General features: G+C 38.6%; 1 protein-coding gene across 2 annotated transcripts; it reads right to left on the bottom strand.

Moving 5' to 3' along the window:
- Positions 1-6,169: 6,169 nt before the first annotated feature.
- On the bottom strand, positions 6,170-14,700 carry LOC138015837 (carbohydrate sulfotransferase 11-like). 2 transcript variants are annotated; one of them, XM_068862956.1, is made up of 3 exons: positions 14,565-14,700; positions 9,866-10,125; positions 6,170-7,423 (listed from the first exon to the last, which is right to left on the bottom strand). In XM_068862956.1, exons 2-3 carry the CDS (start codon positions 9,986-9,988, stop codon positions 6,560-6,562), a joined length of 987 nt encoding a protein of 328 aa, XP_068719057.1. In that variant the 5' UTR covers positions 9,989-10,125; positions 14,565-14,700; the 3' UTR covers positions 6,170-6,559. The 2 variants fall into 2 exon arrangements, with proteins under 2 accessions (XP_068719057.1, XP_068719058.1); XM_068862957.1 differs by having other exon boundaries at positions 6,170-7,420.
- Positions 14,701-15,000: the final 300 nt, after the last annotated feature.

Genomic DNA, 15,000 nt, shown 5'->3' with positions numbered 1-15,000 from the left:
TTGTATTTTTTTTCTAAATATTAAAATATTTTCAAGTGGCAGATTTTTCCTTTCAAATTTCCCTGGCGCTGTCATTTTGGTTAGTTGTGAAGTGATTGATTGTGAGTTTCCCATTGTGAGCAACCGTAACATGTCATAGTTCTTCGAGACAACGGCGCCCTGGAAGTTTGAAAAAACAAAAATTAGGAAACACAAACGGTTTCTTTGAAAAAAAAAATAAGCAAATTTGACTGTAGAGGTTATTACCGCTGGTTAACCGGTACTGGTATTTTTTGTTGAAGTGGAGGTTTGCTTTAAACGTATACCCAATTATCTGCATGTATCAGTAGAACACATCACACATCATGGTTAGTGCGTTCCACTATAGAGCACCAATTAGAAAAAATTCAACAGAAACTGCTACTTTTGTCAACTCTTTGTTTGTTTTTTGTTGTTCCAAGTCAATGGATAGTAAAGCATCACAGAAAAAGGTCCCTAGCTTGATGTTTGGTAAAAGTAAGGTAGTGGTACACGAAATGAACTAATTACCAGAGCTTCCCGTCTTCATTATGAGATCCAGGTAAAGTGCTCCCGATACATGGATAGATGTTCCAACATGGAAGCGCAAATATGTCATCGAATGGCATCGATCGACACCCGCGAGACTGATTTCGACAAACGACATGATAAGTATATGTTCTCTTCGTCAAACGCAACAAAAAAACTTGAAATTCTGTGACAGTACTTTGGGACGTCCGACCCATCCTAGGGGGCAAATCGTTGCTTTAAACCTCCCCTCTCGTTAGTTATCTCTCTTATTTATCCCTTACTCAGTAGGACTGGTCATTCCAAACTATTCACATAAAATACTATTTCTCCATTAATTTAAAATAAGAACATACATTTACAGAACATACGTAGACAATTAAAATTGTTCTAACTTTTTCAATGCAAGCGTTTGTATCCCGAATAGGACGTTTTCAACCAACCTCTAGGGACACCAATAACAATAGAGAAATGTACGACTTCTGGTGGACGAACAAAAGAGGCTAATGAGATATCTTTTGGTTGCGTCCACCAGCATGGCGGCGATGACAACCTCCTATAAATAAATTTCAGAATCACTTATTTTCCGGGCGCCGCCATCTTGAATAATTGTGACGTGTAACGGGTGCACTTATTGTTTTCAAACAAAGAACTTTTGTTTTGAAACAATAGGGCAACCAACCATGACACAACACAATTATTCAAGACTGCGGCGCCTGGGAAATTTGAAAACCAACACAAGCGTTTTTGAAATTCATTTTTTCGGGATACAAACGCTTGCATTGAAAAAGTTAGAACAATTTTAATTGTCAACATATGTTCTGTAAATGTATGTTCTTGTTTTAAATTAATGGAGAACGAGATGCTTCCGTGAAGCATACACTGGGTTGCCTGTGGCACATGTTACAGGAAATCAGAAGGCACAACTGCTTTTCACCACAAGTTTAAGCGTGCCCTCTGAGCATCTGACAGCTACAATAGTTCGCTGAAATTTTATTCCTGTTCGGCGGGGTTAGTATCTGGATGGGAGCCCCTCAAAACAGAAGCATTGTACCGAAAATTCTATTTTAATGCTAACAAATGCGGACCAAGCAAGGAACTGATTTTGTTAGCTTGCTTTATGCGAAACAAATATTGATGCAAAAGTAAATATATAGTGGTACAAAGTTTTTGGGAAGAGCAGAAGGAAGTTTTCTGGACGGTCGATCGAGAATAAAATATTTTGCCATCAGCAACAACATTTATGACACGAAAACAACATTAATTTTTAACCCCGAATATAAAAAGTTACGATCACCGACAAACATTCTGGGAGATTTTTGCTACTGTATTTTTGGCTGCACAAGTAAAAGCGCAAAATCGAAAGTTACATCGGATTCAGAGGGCGCCGTGATGAAGTTTCCGCGGTGTGTTTACTCGCGAAACAGTGTCAAATCATCATTTGACAGATACCGTGTTTTTGTTTTTGTAAGTTTTTTTTTTCTTTCAAGTGTTATAAAGTTTGACAAGAAATGTGCGAATTCAACACAAAGATCACAATCGCCCAATTCTTCAGGTTGACAGTCAAAACTTTACTCTCCAAGACGAGGTTATTTATCGCCAGGTAATTCCATCGTTTTGGGGATAGCAGCTACTTTATCATTCATCAGTGACAGATTTTTTTTGCCGATTTTGGGGGTCATTTTGTTGAAACTCAAGCAAGCTTCCAACAGACCTTTTTATTTTCGTTACACTGTAGATCGTTTTCACTGTCACGCAATAAATAAATAAAAAAATAAATCGAAAACCATCCAGTGGAAAAAGTCAAGAATTCGTGATGTTGTAGAAGATAAATGAAGACGACACTTCTCCAAGTTTTAGTCCTGTGCGTTTCCCCAAACTTCAGATATTCGTCGAAATGTTTCGCAGAAATTTACAGAGCCCAGTATGAAAACGCCATGTTGGTGCACATCTTTTGTGCACCAATATGGCGGCCGGAAAATAGTGTCAACACCTGTTACTTACTTTGGCTATCTAGGCGAGTGATCATCTGTACTGAACAGGCAGCTATTTACCTAAGCACTTTTCCTAATGCTTTAAATTCTAACAAGGCTCAAAACCATGAGATAAATATACATTTCTCAATAAACTTGATTGTCGCCTCGTGTCACGCACCGCTATAACTCAGAAATTCAAAATGCTCTGGTTTCCAAACGAAGCACGCTATTGAGCTTTAAAATTGCAAATGGATACAAATTTACCGCCTCTTATGCCTGATGAGGATAAGAACTTTCGTGGCTCTTTAGTTTTGGATTTTAGAAAATGATGACGTCACGTGAAAACAATCTATACCACAAAAATGCTCCCGTATCACATTTCAACACACGTATGCAAATTTGTTAAGCTCGAAAATTACACAACATGATAATAAAGTTCACAAAGGTTGGAAATATCTCGGCAAAATCTTTTTCCAGCGAAAAATTAATCGAAACAAACAACATATTTACTATTAGAGGCAAAAATACCTTCCTATTTCAATTGCGTGCGTGCAAACAAGAGATGGAATTAAATAAATTTTTGACAGTTCACATCAAAACCCTTTTCCACTCGGAACGCTGACCGTAAATAATGAAGCACAAAAGCGACAACAACTTTCATTCAAATAATTCTTCACTGTCACATTTCTAAATATTTTACACCTTTGCAGAGTTGAGTACAAAATACCGGTAAATGTAAATTGTCAGACAACTAAGATGCGACTTGAGTAAACACTGTGATGCATTCTTGAAGGCGTTCTATTCCTTCAATGTTAATTTGTTAAATCATAGTTAGTAACTATGGTTAAATCCATAAAAAAATTGCTATTTGTTTTCCGTGTTTTATATAATACCAAGTTAGTAAAATATTAGAAACAAAGCTCACTTGATATCCAAAGGCGATAAAAAAAAAAATTGTTGTCGAAGACCATTACTCGTCTCTTCAAATCCAGATATTTATTTTTCAGCGCTGTCTTGCTCATCCAATTGACGATCCATTCTTGAGCTCCATGAGGGTATATTTTGTTTAAAGATCCACTAAAACGCCATTCACGTCAATGACTTATTAGTGAAATTTCCAATTGTTATACCGGAAGACTGTGCAGAGTTGAGAACAGGTAAATACAAATTTGACAAATAGCGAGACAACTGAGATAACAGATCCACTATATGGATTCCTTCTCTGTCTTTGTTGAACCCATACTGAGTTACCAGAGAACTGTTCATTTGGTTCGAGTGTTGTACAAAACACCACACTTGGCAAATTTTTAGGAAGACAGCTCACCTTGATTAAAGCTCGACGGGCGACAGATTGTTGTCGAAGTTCATTACTCGTCGCACAAAGACACCACTTAGCAGGGGAGTGACAGGCAAGACTTTTACCGACACGGAAAAAAATAAAAAAAAAAAGAAAACGAAAAATAAACGAGATGCTTCTGTGAAGCATACACTACGTTGCCTGTGGTACGTGCTACAGAAAATCAGAAGGCACTGAATTGTGTGGTATTGAAATACAGCATTCCAGTCTCTAAAGAACAACAAATAAAGGAGAAGCGAGAATATAAAAAGTTACGATCAGCGACAAACATTTTGGGAGATTTTTGCTACGTTCAAGTAAATTGCAAAATCGAAAGTGACATGGCCGGAATTCAGCGGGCGCCGTGATTAAGTTACCGCGGCATGTTTACTCGCCAAACAGTGAAGCATCTGTGTCAAATGATGGCAAGATACCGGGTTTTTGTAAGTTTCTTTTTCAGTCAAGTGTTATAAAGTTTGACAATGAAATGAGCGAAGTCAAAACAAAGATCACAATCGCCCAACTCTTATTTATGCAAAGTCAAAATTTACTCTCCAAGACGCGTAAGACGTTATTTATCACCAGGTAATTCCATCATTTTGGAAATAGCAGCTACTTTATTATTCATCTGCGTCACAAGTTTTCACTAATTTTGGGGCTCATTTTGTTGAAACTCAAGCACGCTTCCAACAGGCCTGTGAACCCTTCCTGCTTACAGAGCAATACTAAAAAACTTCTCCCATATCACATTTCAACCTTAAGCTCGAAAATTCAATACACAACATGATATTATAATTCACAAAGGCAGAAAATACCACAGAATCCTTTTCCAGCGAAAGTTTTATTGAAACAAACAACATATTTGCTCTTAGAGGCGAAAACCTCTTCCTATTTCATTGCGTGCGTGAAGACAACAAACTCAATTGTGGCAACTTACCTTGTACTTCAGGTAAATACTGCTCACTTTGATTTCGTCTCGACGGGCGATAGATTGTTGTCGAAGTCCAGTACTCGTCGCTTTTGAGATTCATGCCTAGTTTATCCAACTGACTTTCCATTATTGAGCTCCATAAGGGTATATTTTGTTTAAGGATCCACTAAAACGCCATTCGCGTTGCATGACTTTCGACGCCATTGCAGGCTAAGTTAATGATTCTACTGTGTCCACCAGAGAAATCTACGCAGTTCCACTACCCTCTCGATCCTACGAAAATACGAGCAGAAGGCTCTATCCACAAAGACACCACTTACCAGGGGAGTGACAGGCAAGACTTTTACCGACACGGAAAAAAAAAAAAAAAAAAGAAAAAAAATAAAAAAAAGAAAAAAAAGAAAACAAACAAACTAAACGCAGACCTCGACTGGTTTGCCATAGGCAACCCAGTAAAAAGAAAACAAACAAACTAAACGAAGACCTCGACTGGTTTGCCATAGGCAACCCAGTAAATAGTATTTTATGTGACGTAAAGATAGCAGAGTAACAATAACTCTCAAAAAAGAAACGACAGTTTTCAATTTACAATACATGTTTCGACATACTCATGTCATCTTCAGTTGCAAATGAGCTTTTTTGACGGTTGTATACTTGAAGTTATATTAAGGTACGTTACAAAATTACGTGTCAGAACTTGCGTACAATTTGAATATGAAGTATGAAATGCGCAGGAAACAAAAATAGCGCAAATAGCAATAAAATAAACAGCGTAATTAAAAAGAAAGAGACAAATATAAATGCCTCGACTGCTGATTAAGAATGGGATTTTCCCACTTAATGTGCAATGCCTCTTTGATCTTAATTTGGAATTTTGAGGCAGCAGAATCTAGGATCGTGAAACATTCTCTATCACAAGAGTCATGACAGGTCCTAGATGACTGCAGGTGTCTGTAAACATGCAGTCTTGGATAGTTTGGATAGCTGTAACCAAAAGCTTTAGTGACGGTACAACCGTTATGAAAAAGCTCATTTGCAACTGAAGATGACATGAGTGTGTCGAAACATGTATTGTAAATTGAAAACTGTCGTTTCTTTTTTGAGAGTTATTTTATGTGAATAGTTAGGAAAAAAAAATTCGCAGGAATCGGGACGCGGTGAAAATGAGTTAATCTCCACTAAATAGATGGTTTTCACGCAACGTTATCACCGACGCGTTGGTGGACGAAAACAAAAAAATCTCTCCTAAAGTTTCTTTGAAGTGGGCCTTCAACTGATAAGAATGAAGCACAAACAAAAAAGTTATGCAGTTCAAGCAAATACTTGTAACTGCTGTTTGTGTTTCTCTCTTATTAGCTCCTTTTGTTCGTCCACCAGTAGTTGTATATTTCTTCATTGTTATTTAAGTTTCCAGTCATATATTTGTGGCTATTTATATGTTCTACATGTAGTGTACCTCAATTTATAAAATAATTAGGATAGTACGCGCACTCTCATTGGTCAATAGCTGTGTTTAGATGAGAGTATGGAAATGCATAACTGTCTCGAATTCTCTCAACTCCTCCTCGTGTTTAGATGAGGCTCTGGAAAGACGGAAAACGTCTTCTGTTGCTTAAATATCTTATCTTCGCAGCAAAAATTACATTTCACATAAACGAACAGGTTCCTTACAAGGGAATTTCGCACTGATGGACAAATTTTTATCCGGTTTTCATTGAGATTATTTCTTATACCTATTGGCATTTCTTCAAAAAACAGCAGAATCCACTGCTGAAGTTTAGTTTTCTGCGTTCAAGAATTTTCACGAATACGTTTGTCAATAATCATCTCGAGCGGTCTTGGATAGCTGTAACCAAAAGCTTTAGTATCGTTTTTGTAAATAGTTTGCAGTTGTTTTAACCTGAGAGACGATAAAGTAGAATAGTATTCCTGCATTAATGAATTCGTATCTGTTGGATTCCAGTCTGGAAAGTCTACTTTCTTTTCTAAATTAGTCATTCTCAAAATCTGATGTGCATCTTGCGCAAGCGTTTCGTAATGGCCGATGAAATCAAATTGTACTCTACATGGATGACAAAGCTTATACTGCTCACGCCAGTGCTCTTGAAACAAAGCACCTTCCTGCCATTGAAGAACCAAGAAGGTGGCGAATTGTTCGAATGTGACGTCACCAGGCAACGTATCGTTGTAGCCACCACCTCTGCTTGTAGCCAAAACGTCCTTCACAAACGCACGATAATCTTTCCAGTAAGGCGCTTTTGTTTTGTATTCGCCGTGAAAACAATCTCTGTACGCAGAAAGAAGGCGTTCGAAAGGTTCCCGCACGAACATGAACTTTGTGTAGGTCTTAAGAATTTTCTCTCGATTTTCTAAGGTGTGATTGCTGAGAAGGTTAAGTCTTCCCCGAGTGTTTTTGTGGACGCCATTTGTCACGTGAAGGCCCTGAAGATTAGCAAGGATTCTCTTCCAAACTGTACACGCAACTTTGGGAACAGTACAGTACACAAGTTTGTATTTTTCCAAAACGATAAAGTTTGAAAAATCTAGGTCTTTTTCTTGCAATTTTGGTTGATATTGAGCGCAGTATTCTCTTAACAGTTTGGATGTTTTCTTGTGCTTTAAAGGCTTGGTAATTTTGACGTCATCTTTAGGCTGCTGCAAGAAATAGGATTTTAATCAGCTTTAGCTTTCTTTGGGGGCGTTTGAAGAGGAAAGGACATGATGTTCGACGCGGAGGAAATCGTAAGCGAAGGGCGAGCCAGCAAAGGGACTAGTCGAGGGTTGTTTTCACGCCCGTCCAAATTCTCCCTCCCTTCAAACACTTTTCGCGCAGAATGTTTAAAAGGGCTTATTTCTGGCGAAAGGAGTCAATGCGAAACAACAATTTCAGACTTATTTTGTAACCAAGTGAACAGACTAATGGGTGCCCTTTTCATGAATTCGAAAGCAATGATGCTAAAATGATTCGAAAGCAACATTTCAACAAGGGATCCAAGTCACAGAGGAGGTTTCTAGAGGAGCTCTACATAAAAGAACAACATAATTAACATACCAAAAAGTTTAGTTAAGGCTTCTGGTGTGTCTCTTAAAGTCAATTCATTCCGATTTGGAAACGAATTCAAATAGCTAAAAGCGTATAAAAAATTAACTTTAATCATTGAAAGTACAACTAAATAAGGACCCATCGAGGAGTACTTGCAGTGTGAGGGCGATAGAAAAAAGTGAGGTATGAAGTGAAAAGTTGCGCTGGTTCGGGCAAAGCAATGGGCTGCCTTTTAAAAGAGTAAGGCGCAAGCCGGTGTCAGACAGTGCGATCACAGCCAGAAAAACGGATGAATTTAGAACTGACTTTGAGTTCAATTACTCGGCAACAAAAGAATGGTTATGTAGCTACCTTGTGTCAACAATTTAACTATTCCAAGGCGGCAGATCACAAACACAATTAAAGGGAGTTTAAACGAGCATCAAAATGCAGTTGTAAAAACAAGTATCTCATCATGAACGGCAACAAAACTTGAACAAATCCGAATAACGAAAATCCAGTATGAATGATCCTCGAAGGGTGCAAAGCAATAATCCTAACGAAACCTGGAACTTAGTCCGTTCAAGCTTAGAATTTCTTTCAAGCTCTGCTCCTTTTTTCTCTTTCTCTCTATCAAAGCAATGGACGTACTCTTGAAAATCCAACTTGAACGTAAATTAACTTTTATTTTGGAAAACGAGAATTCATTTGCACCAACATATACGTTTAAAGTTATTTCATTGCGAAACCAAATCGTCTCAAATTATCGTACGCAACAAAATAGATTTCAGGACCAAATCCTTTCCTGAAGAACCTTTTCCTTGAATAATGAAGCGCAAAATAATTATTTCAAATAATTCTTGGCTGTCACATTTGTAATTACTTTTTTACCTGAAGACTGTGCAGAGTTGAGTGTAAATAAATACAAATAGCCAGACAACAGAGATCACAGATCCCCTTAAGGTTTTCGATTCCTTCTCTGTCTTTGTTGAACCCATAAGTTACCAGAGAATTTGCCATTTGGTTTCAGTGTTGTACATAACACCACCCTTGGTAAAATATTAGAAATACAGCTCACTTTGATTACGGCTCGACGAGTGAAAGATTGTTGTCAAAGTCCATTACTCGTCGCTTTTATATAAGATTCGAGATATTTATTTTTCAGCGCCTGTCTTGTTTATCCAATTGTCGTTCCATTCTCGAGCTCCATTAGGATATATTTTGTTTAAAGATGCACTAAATTGCCATTCGCGTTACAATGACTTTCGATGCCATTGCAGGTTAATTAAATGTTCTGCTATGTCCACCGGATAAAATCTATGCCTTTCTAGTACCCCCTCAAACCTACCAAACATACGCGCAGAAGATACTACTTAGCAGGGAAGGGACAGTAAAGACTTTTCCCAAGAAGGAACAACAACACATAAAACGCCCATGGTAACCCAGTAACTAACATTGTGCGAGAGACCCTGATCATGTATCATTTGAGGCTCTGTCAGTAGGCAAGAGCGCACCAAGCATGTTAATGCAACTGTCCAAACGAGAACAAAGAAAAAATAACAAAGTTTATCGAATTATCTTTTACCCAAGACCGTAAAATACACTAGACTGTGTTTTAACAACCCAATAAACTCGTCACTGAAACGGATAAATGTTTTACAGTGTAAAATATTTGAATCATTTCGGACAGATCTTAAAGTAAAAATCCAAGCTGCATGTAATTAAAGTTGATAGAAATTCGGGTAAAAGTTTGCTTTGTTGTTTGTTGCCGTGCCGAAAAACGTTTAAGAGCAAACATGCTCTCCCTTTGGCAAAAATTCCCCAGCCATGAAATCAATGGTGCCTAAAAGCAAATTTTTTTTTTCCCTGAAGCTCCAGGTGAAACTGCATACGCTGCGTCTTATGAATTTAAAGCAACCAGGATTAAAGTAGAGATAATATGCTTGATAAACATCCATTTCCAAAATCATAACGAGAACTTGATCTGAATGCGTCCAAATACTCATTCAAATGCCCGGCTTCGTGCTTTTCTGCTTTGTAGCTTGCTAAGTGCATTTTTAAGTCTTCGTTCTTACCTTAACGAAGATGAAATTTTCATTAGTTTTGATCATCCACGCCAACAGCGACAACACAGCCAGGAACAAAATAACTGTAGCTCCTAAATGAAGGAGACGCTGGTTTCTGATGACGTTCATCATTGAACGATCCTCCAGTTACAAACATCAGGTATAGTTCACGGAAGATATCGACTGTTTGGTCGTTCAATAGATCTTTTGAAATCGTTACCAAGCTTTGCAAGATTATGCACTGCCCACTCAGTCTTTCTTCTCAAAACCTAAGTGTCAAAATGGTGAAAAGAAAGATAAATATTGACCGCCGGGGGTAGCGGCGGAAATGAAATGCATGCAAATATTCCTTAATGCGCGTGGGGCCATTAGTTTCCTTGGCTCATAGACCTAACAAGACGGCAGTATATTAATGATTGTTGTTGATTTACCATATTAGGCTCCCAAAAAAGTGGTTGTTGTGTTTCAAATATTTTGTTCACCAGGTCCTATTGCTTTAGACTAACCTTTTCAAACAACGGGCCTCTTGCCAGAGTACTTGAATTGTGAGTCATAAACTGTATTTTTCTTCGTTAGTATCGACAGCACGAGCCCCTTGTTGTGCACTAGTTTCAGTAATCATAAATTATTTTTTATTTCGGCTATCTTACATTGAAAAGTATATTCTAATCTTATGGAAAATCGTATGTTAAATGAAGCAGGCATGCACAACAATTCAATGTAGACTGACTTGTAGCCTACCAAATTTAGAAACATGGTCGTTGGGAAAATAGAACAACAATTCTCATTTCTTTTTCTTCGGAGCAACGAGGCAGTGAATTGTTTTCTCTACGACTGAAGTTAGTAAGACCCTTTCACATTAGTGTCTGGTTCCTGTTCCGTGACGTCAATATAAGTATACATGATTCTGAAAAGTAGTATGTAAGAATTGCCGTATAAAATAAGTTCAAGAAACCTACACTTTTCTTTTTTGATCTCTGAATTGGTCCCCTCGATGTAATTTTAATTCGTTTCCTCTAAAGCGTGGCGCAAGTCTCAAATGACTCCTAAAACCAAGCAGAGAAAACTGTGCCAAAGCCCATTTCCGAGTTGCTGCATGCCTCAGTTTCAAAGCGAGTCCTGGTGCACAACCATTCAAATGGAACTGAGTTGCGTATTCTTATGCAAAACAAGCTCATTTGCCTTGCAATAGTTGAGCACCAAGACTCGCTTCGAAACCGAGACAAACAGCAACTCGGAAATGGCCCATTAAAGACTGTTTTTCAATAGCGTCGCAAGGGCGCTAATTTCACCGTGAAAATGGGGTTGACGCAAACACAAGCATAAGGATCAAATTTTTTTCCTTTCCCTTGTGTTTGCGCTTTTGTTTGCGTTCGCATGCGCCGTGTGAAAACGAAACGCAGTATAAGCACAAGGAAATTTGTTGTGTCTGGCCAATTAAAGCATTCCTTCCTAGCCTGCACGCGGGCGGTTGGATGGTCGAAAAAACCAGAATTCGTAATGAGGTCGCCATCTTGGATTCGCGCGGCTAGGTCTGGGCCGGGTTCAGGGTCGACGCTCCTCGCTCTTCCCACTCCCCACCCCGTCGTTTTGTCACGGGGCCCAGACCTATCCCACGCTCTTCCAATATGGCGTCTGATAGTGTTTCGTGGCGACACAGCATCTACCGCCTGCAAGCAGGCTAGATTTTGATCGATGCTTATGTCGACGTTCGTTTTCACCAGCATAAGCTGCTTACGCTCGTGCTTGCGTCGCCAGTGAAAACCAGGCTTAAGCAATCATAAAGAAATCTCAAGTTTCCGAACGATAGGAGGTGAATCCATTTCACAATTTAGCGGCCTGAAATGTTTCGGCAATGTTCAGAGGCTCCGTCACTGTACAGTAGCAGGAAGTTGGTGAAACGCATATTAAACTGTGTCGAGTACTTAATTTCAAACGCATATTACCCCTAACAACCCGAGGGGGTTCATATCAAAGGAATAGACAATTTAGCAAAAAAGTAAAATCTTAGGGAATCCTGGGTCGTTTTAGTCTTTTCAGCGGGCAAACAAACAAAAATAGCTATTTTAAGTGACACCCCTTCACTGGCCACGGAGCATTATGTATGATAATGCAGACAAGTTGCTTGGGCGACGGGCAAAGGAAAATTAACAGGGGCACCCAACGTCAATTTTCGGAAAATATCTGTTCGGAAGACGATTTGAGATCTAGAATTTTCGGAACATTTTTTGTAAAATTTCTTGCTTGCCTGCCTCTCCTAGAATTTTCGAACATCTGAAAAATGGTATAATTGACCATTTTTGACGGACTTTTACCCTAAAAAGGTCACCTAGAATTTTCGGGAGCCTTTTTTCTGGCTGAAATTTTCGAAATGGTAAGTTTTAATCCCTATAATTTTCGGATCACTAGACTTTCAGCTAGGAAATCCGAACAGATGATAATTTTTAGAGGATAAAAGTATGCCTGTATCTACCGTTTAAATACTAAAATACGTTTAACAATGCTATGTTTAAGTGGTTTTGAACTATATTCTCGTTGGGTTCCCCTGAATCAACTGAAAAATCAAAGTCCTGGGGAGGGTTGCAGCCTCCGACCTCCGTGATACCGGTCGGATATTCTACCCATTTGAGCAACGAAATCTTCTGGCGGGGTATGTGGTTTATCAAGGTCTTGAATGGACAATGTACCCCGCTGGTCTGCGGGCTCTACAAAGTCTCAAGCGCCTATAAATTTTCAATTGCAACTATAGATGTTTAAGGTGCAATGCACCCTTGGGAAGGATGTAAAACTACTTCAGCTCAGCTCAGCTCTAAGCATCTATTTAATCCTCTAACATCTAAGCTAGTCAAAACTGAAAGTGAATTGCCAACTTTTTCAAGTCTTAATTAATTAATTTCTGCATGTCCTAGTAACAAGTGCAAACAGCAAATAAACAACTAAATGGAGGTATGTTGGAGGAACTTGACAATCAGAACTCCATCGCGCAAACTACTCCATGCTTGAACCAATAGGCCTTATTCACAATAGCGGCCATGTTAGTTTCCAAATTGTCATGCAAATTAGCCATGTGTTATGCTGGGGGGCAAACAATGGAAAAAAGGCAAATTGCAGAAAAGCGGCCAGTCGAAATATTGAAACAACATTGCTAAAAGTACATTTTAGAATTTAGAATTAAGTACCTTTTATGATAATTTTATATCTTTTGATTGCCTTTGACATTTTGACTTTCTACTTCGTTATCTGCTCATTTTTCACTAAAAAACGTCGAAGTAACTTCTGTAATCATTCTATTTGACTACTTAGGTGATAAACATTCAATGAACGTGAAACAAATCATCTGCGTGGCTAAGATGTTCGTTATAACCTCTCGAACTTGTGTTGTTTGCCCCCTCAGAAGTGTGTAGCTAATTTGCATGATAATAGCAAATCCAACATGGCGGACATCGTGAATAAGGTCTATTAAAAGCAGAGTTTGACTGACGTCATGACGGAGTTGTCATGCATGGTTAGTTTTGTTTTCCTTTTGGCATATTCGCCTGACAATATTGATCATCCATCATCGTCATCATACACTGAAACATCACGCAACAGCTAGTTAAACCTTAGGATTCCACAGCTGGCCACCACTGCAAGCTCAGCTATCTTAGCATTGCATCGAATCGTGAATTGAAATCATCGATGCCAATGATTACCATAAGCTCCCCACTTACTTTTCTGGCCCCAGTTGTTTAATTAAACCGAGGCCGAGTACTTTTATACGGTGGATAAGTTACTCTCTGACAGTTCAATTCAACCTGTGCAAAGATATTTGTATTTGACACGTATCGGTGAATATATATGCACACTCTAAACGCATCTAATTGAAGGCGTGTACCAAAAAGTTTGGCCAACGTTTAACGTAAAGTATGTTTCATACTCTGGATAGTGACTTATCCACCGAATAAAATAAAATAAAATAAAGTTATCAGGCCTTTGATCAACTGTGGCCTGGCCTCGGTTGTTCAAAAGGTGGATAACGCTATCTACCGGATAAATCGCTATCCAGCGGATAAACACTAGCAAAACCACTGTATTCGATTTAGTGCCTCAATAACAATAAGTGACTGTTAAATACTATCTAAAACTATGAATTAGATCTGAAGAAACACTTTTAATTCAACCTGATGTCATCAGGATAGGTACAATTCCCTGAACTCGATGTTGCGCGAAAGTTCTGTTGTTAGAGATAATTCATCTCCAACAACTATAACAGAGCTTTGTATACATCATAGATTTGAACTACGGATTACATATACTATATAAAGTCTATAAAATGATCATCGCAATTTGAGAAGAAATTTAAGTATTTGCGAGGAACCTGGAGTTACACTGAAGACACTGAACTGGGCCGTGTACAGCGCAATTATGATTTCGAGTTTCATCGACTTCCCTTCAGGTCTACTTTCTTTTCTAACCGGGATGATATTTATCATCCTAAATGTTTTCAAACACAAGTCGCTCTTTTAAAGTTCAGATTGCTTTTCTAAACCACAGGTGTCCGCGATTTAACGTTGGGAAAGAGAATTCAATATCACCGCTGAGGCCAGTCCTAAAATAACCCAAATCACCTCAAATAGCCTCGAGGACAAGCTAAGATCCATAAACTTGAAAGCAGATTTTTTTGTCGGGATTTTATGTTGTTATGATTACCTTTTTTTTGGTACTTTACCTTAGCACTCGTTCGCGAACTTTGAGTCTGGGGTGTCCTGACCATCTGATACAAAACAGCTGAGGGTCAATTGGTCCCCTCGGAAACGAAGCATGCAATGAACTCCGTATCGTCACTATGGAGAGCAATTTTTGCCTCGGGGATAAAGGATCAAACAAAGCAAAAGGGAAAATCGAAACAAAAACAATGATATTTCAACTTAGCACGCATCAGTACCGACACCGGCGGAAAAAATAATGCAAATGGGAATATTGGTTCTCAAACGCAAACTTATGCCAAGCTTAGGAAAAATCGATGTTTATTTATTCTATAAATTTCTTTCGGTTTTGTTTTGTTTATGGCCAATTTCTTTCCGGAGTATTAGCAATAACTGCCTCCTGAGAATCGATTTCCTTGAAGTAAGAGAGCCAGTCAGCATTAGGCGATCTGTGAAAGG

This window comes from Montipora capricornis, chromosome 9 (assembly GCF_036669925.1).
Source record: "Montipora capricornis isolate CH-2021 chromosome 9, ASM3666992v2, whole genome shotgun sequence".
Taxonomy (NCBI): domain Eukaryota; kingdom Metazoa; phylum Cnidaria; class Anthozoa; order Scleractinia; family Acroporidae; genus Montipora; species Montipora capricornis.
This window is presented reverse-complemented; position numbering and strand designations above follow the sequence as displayed.

Excerpts from the sequence above, each read along its gene's own strand:
- LOC138015837 (XM_068862956.1), bottom strand. The coding sequence starts at position 9,988 with ATGATGAACGTCATCAGAAACCAGCGTCTCCTTCATTTAGGAGCTACA. Across the intron at positions 7,424-9,865 it reads AAAATTTCATCTTCGTTAAG|CAGCCTAAAGATGACGTCAA; the intron begins GTAAGAACGAAG and ends TATTTCTTGCAG.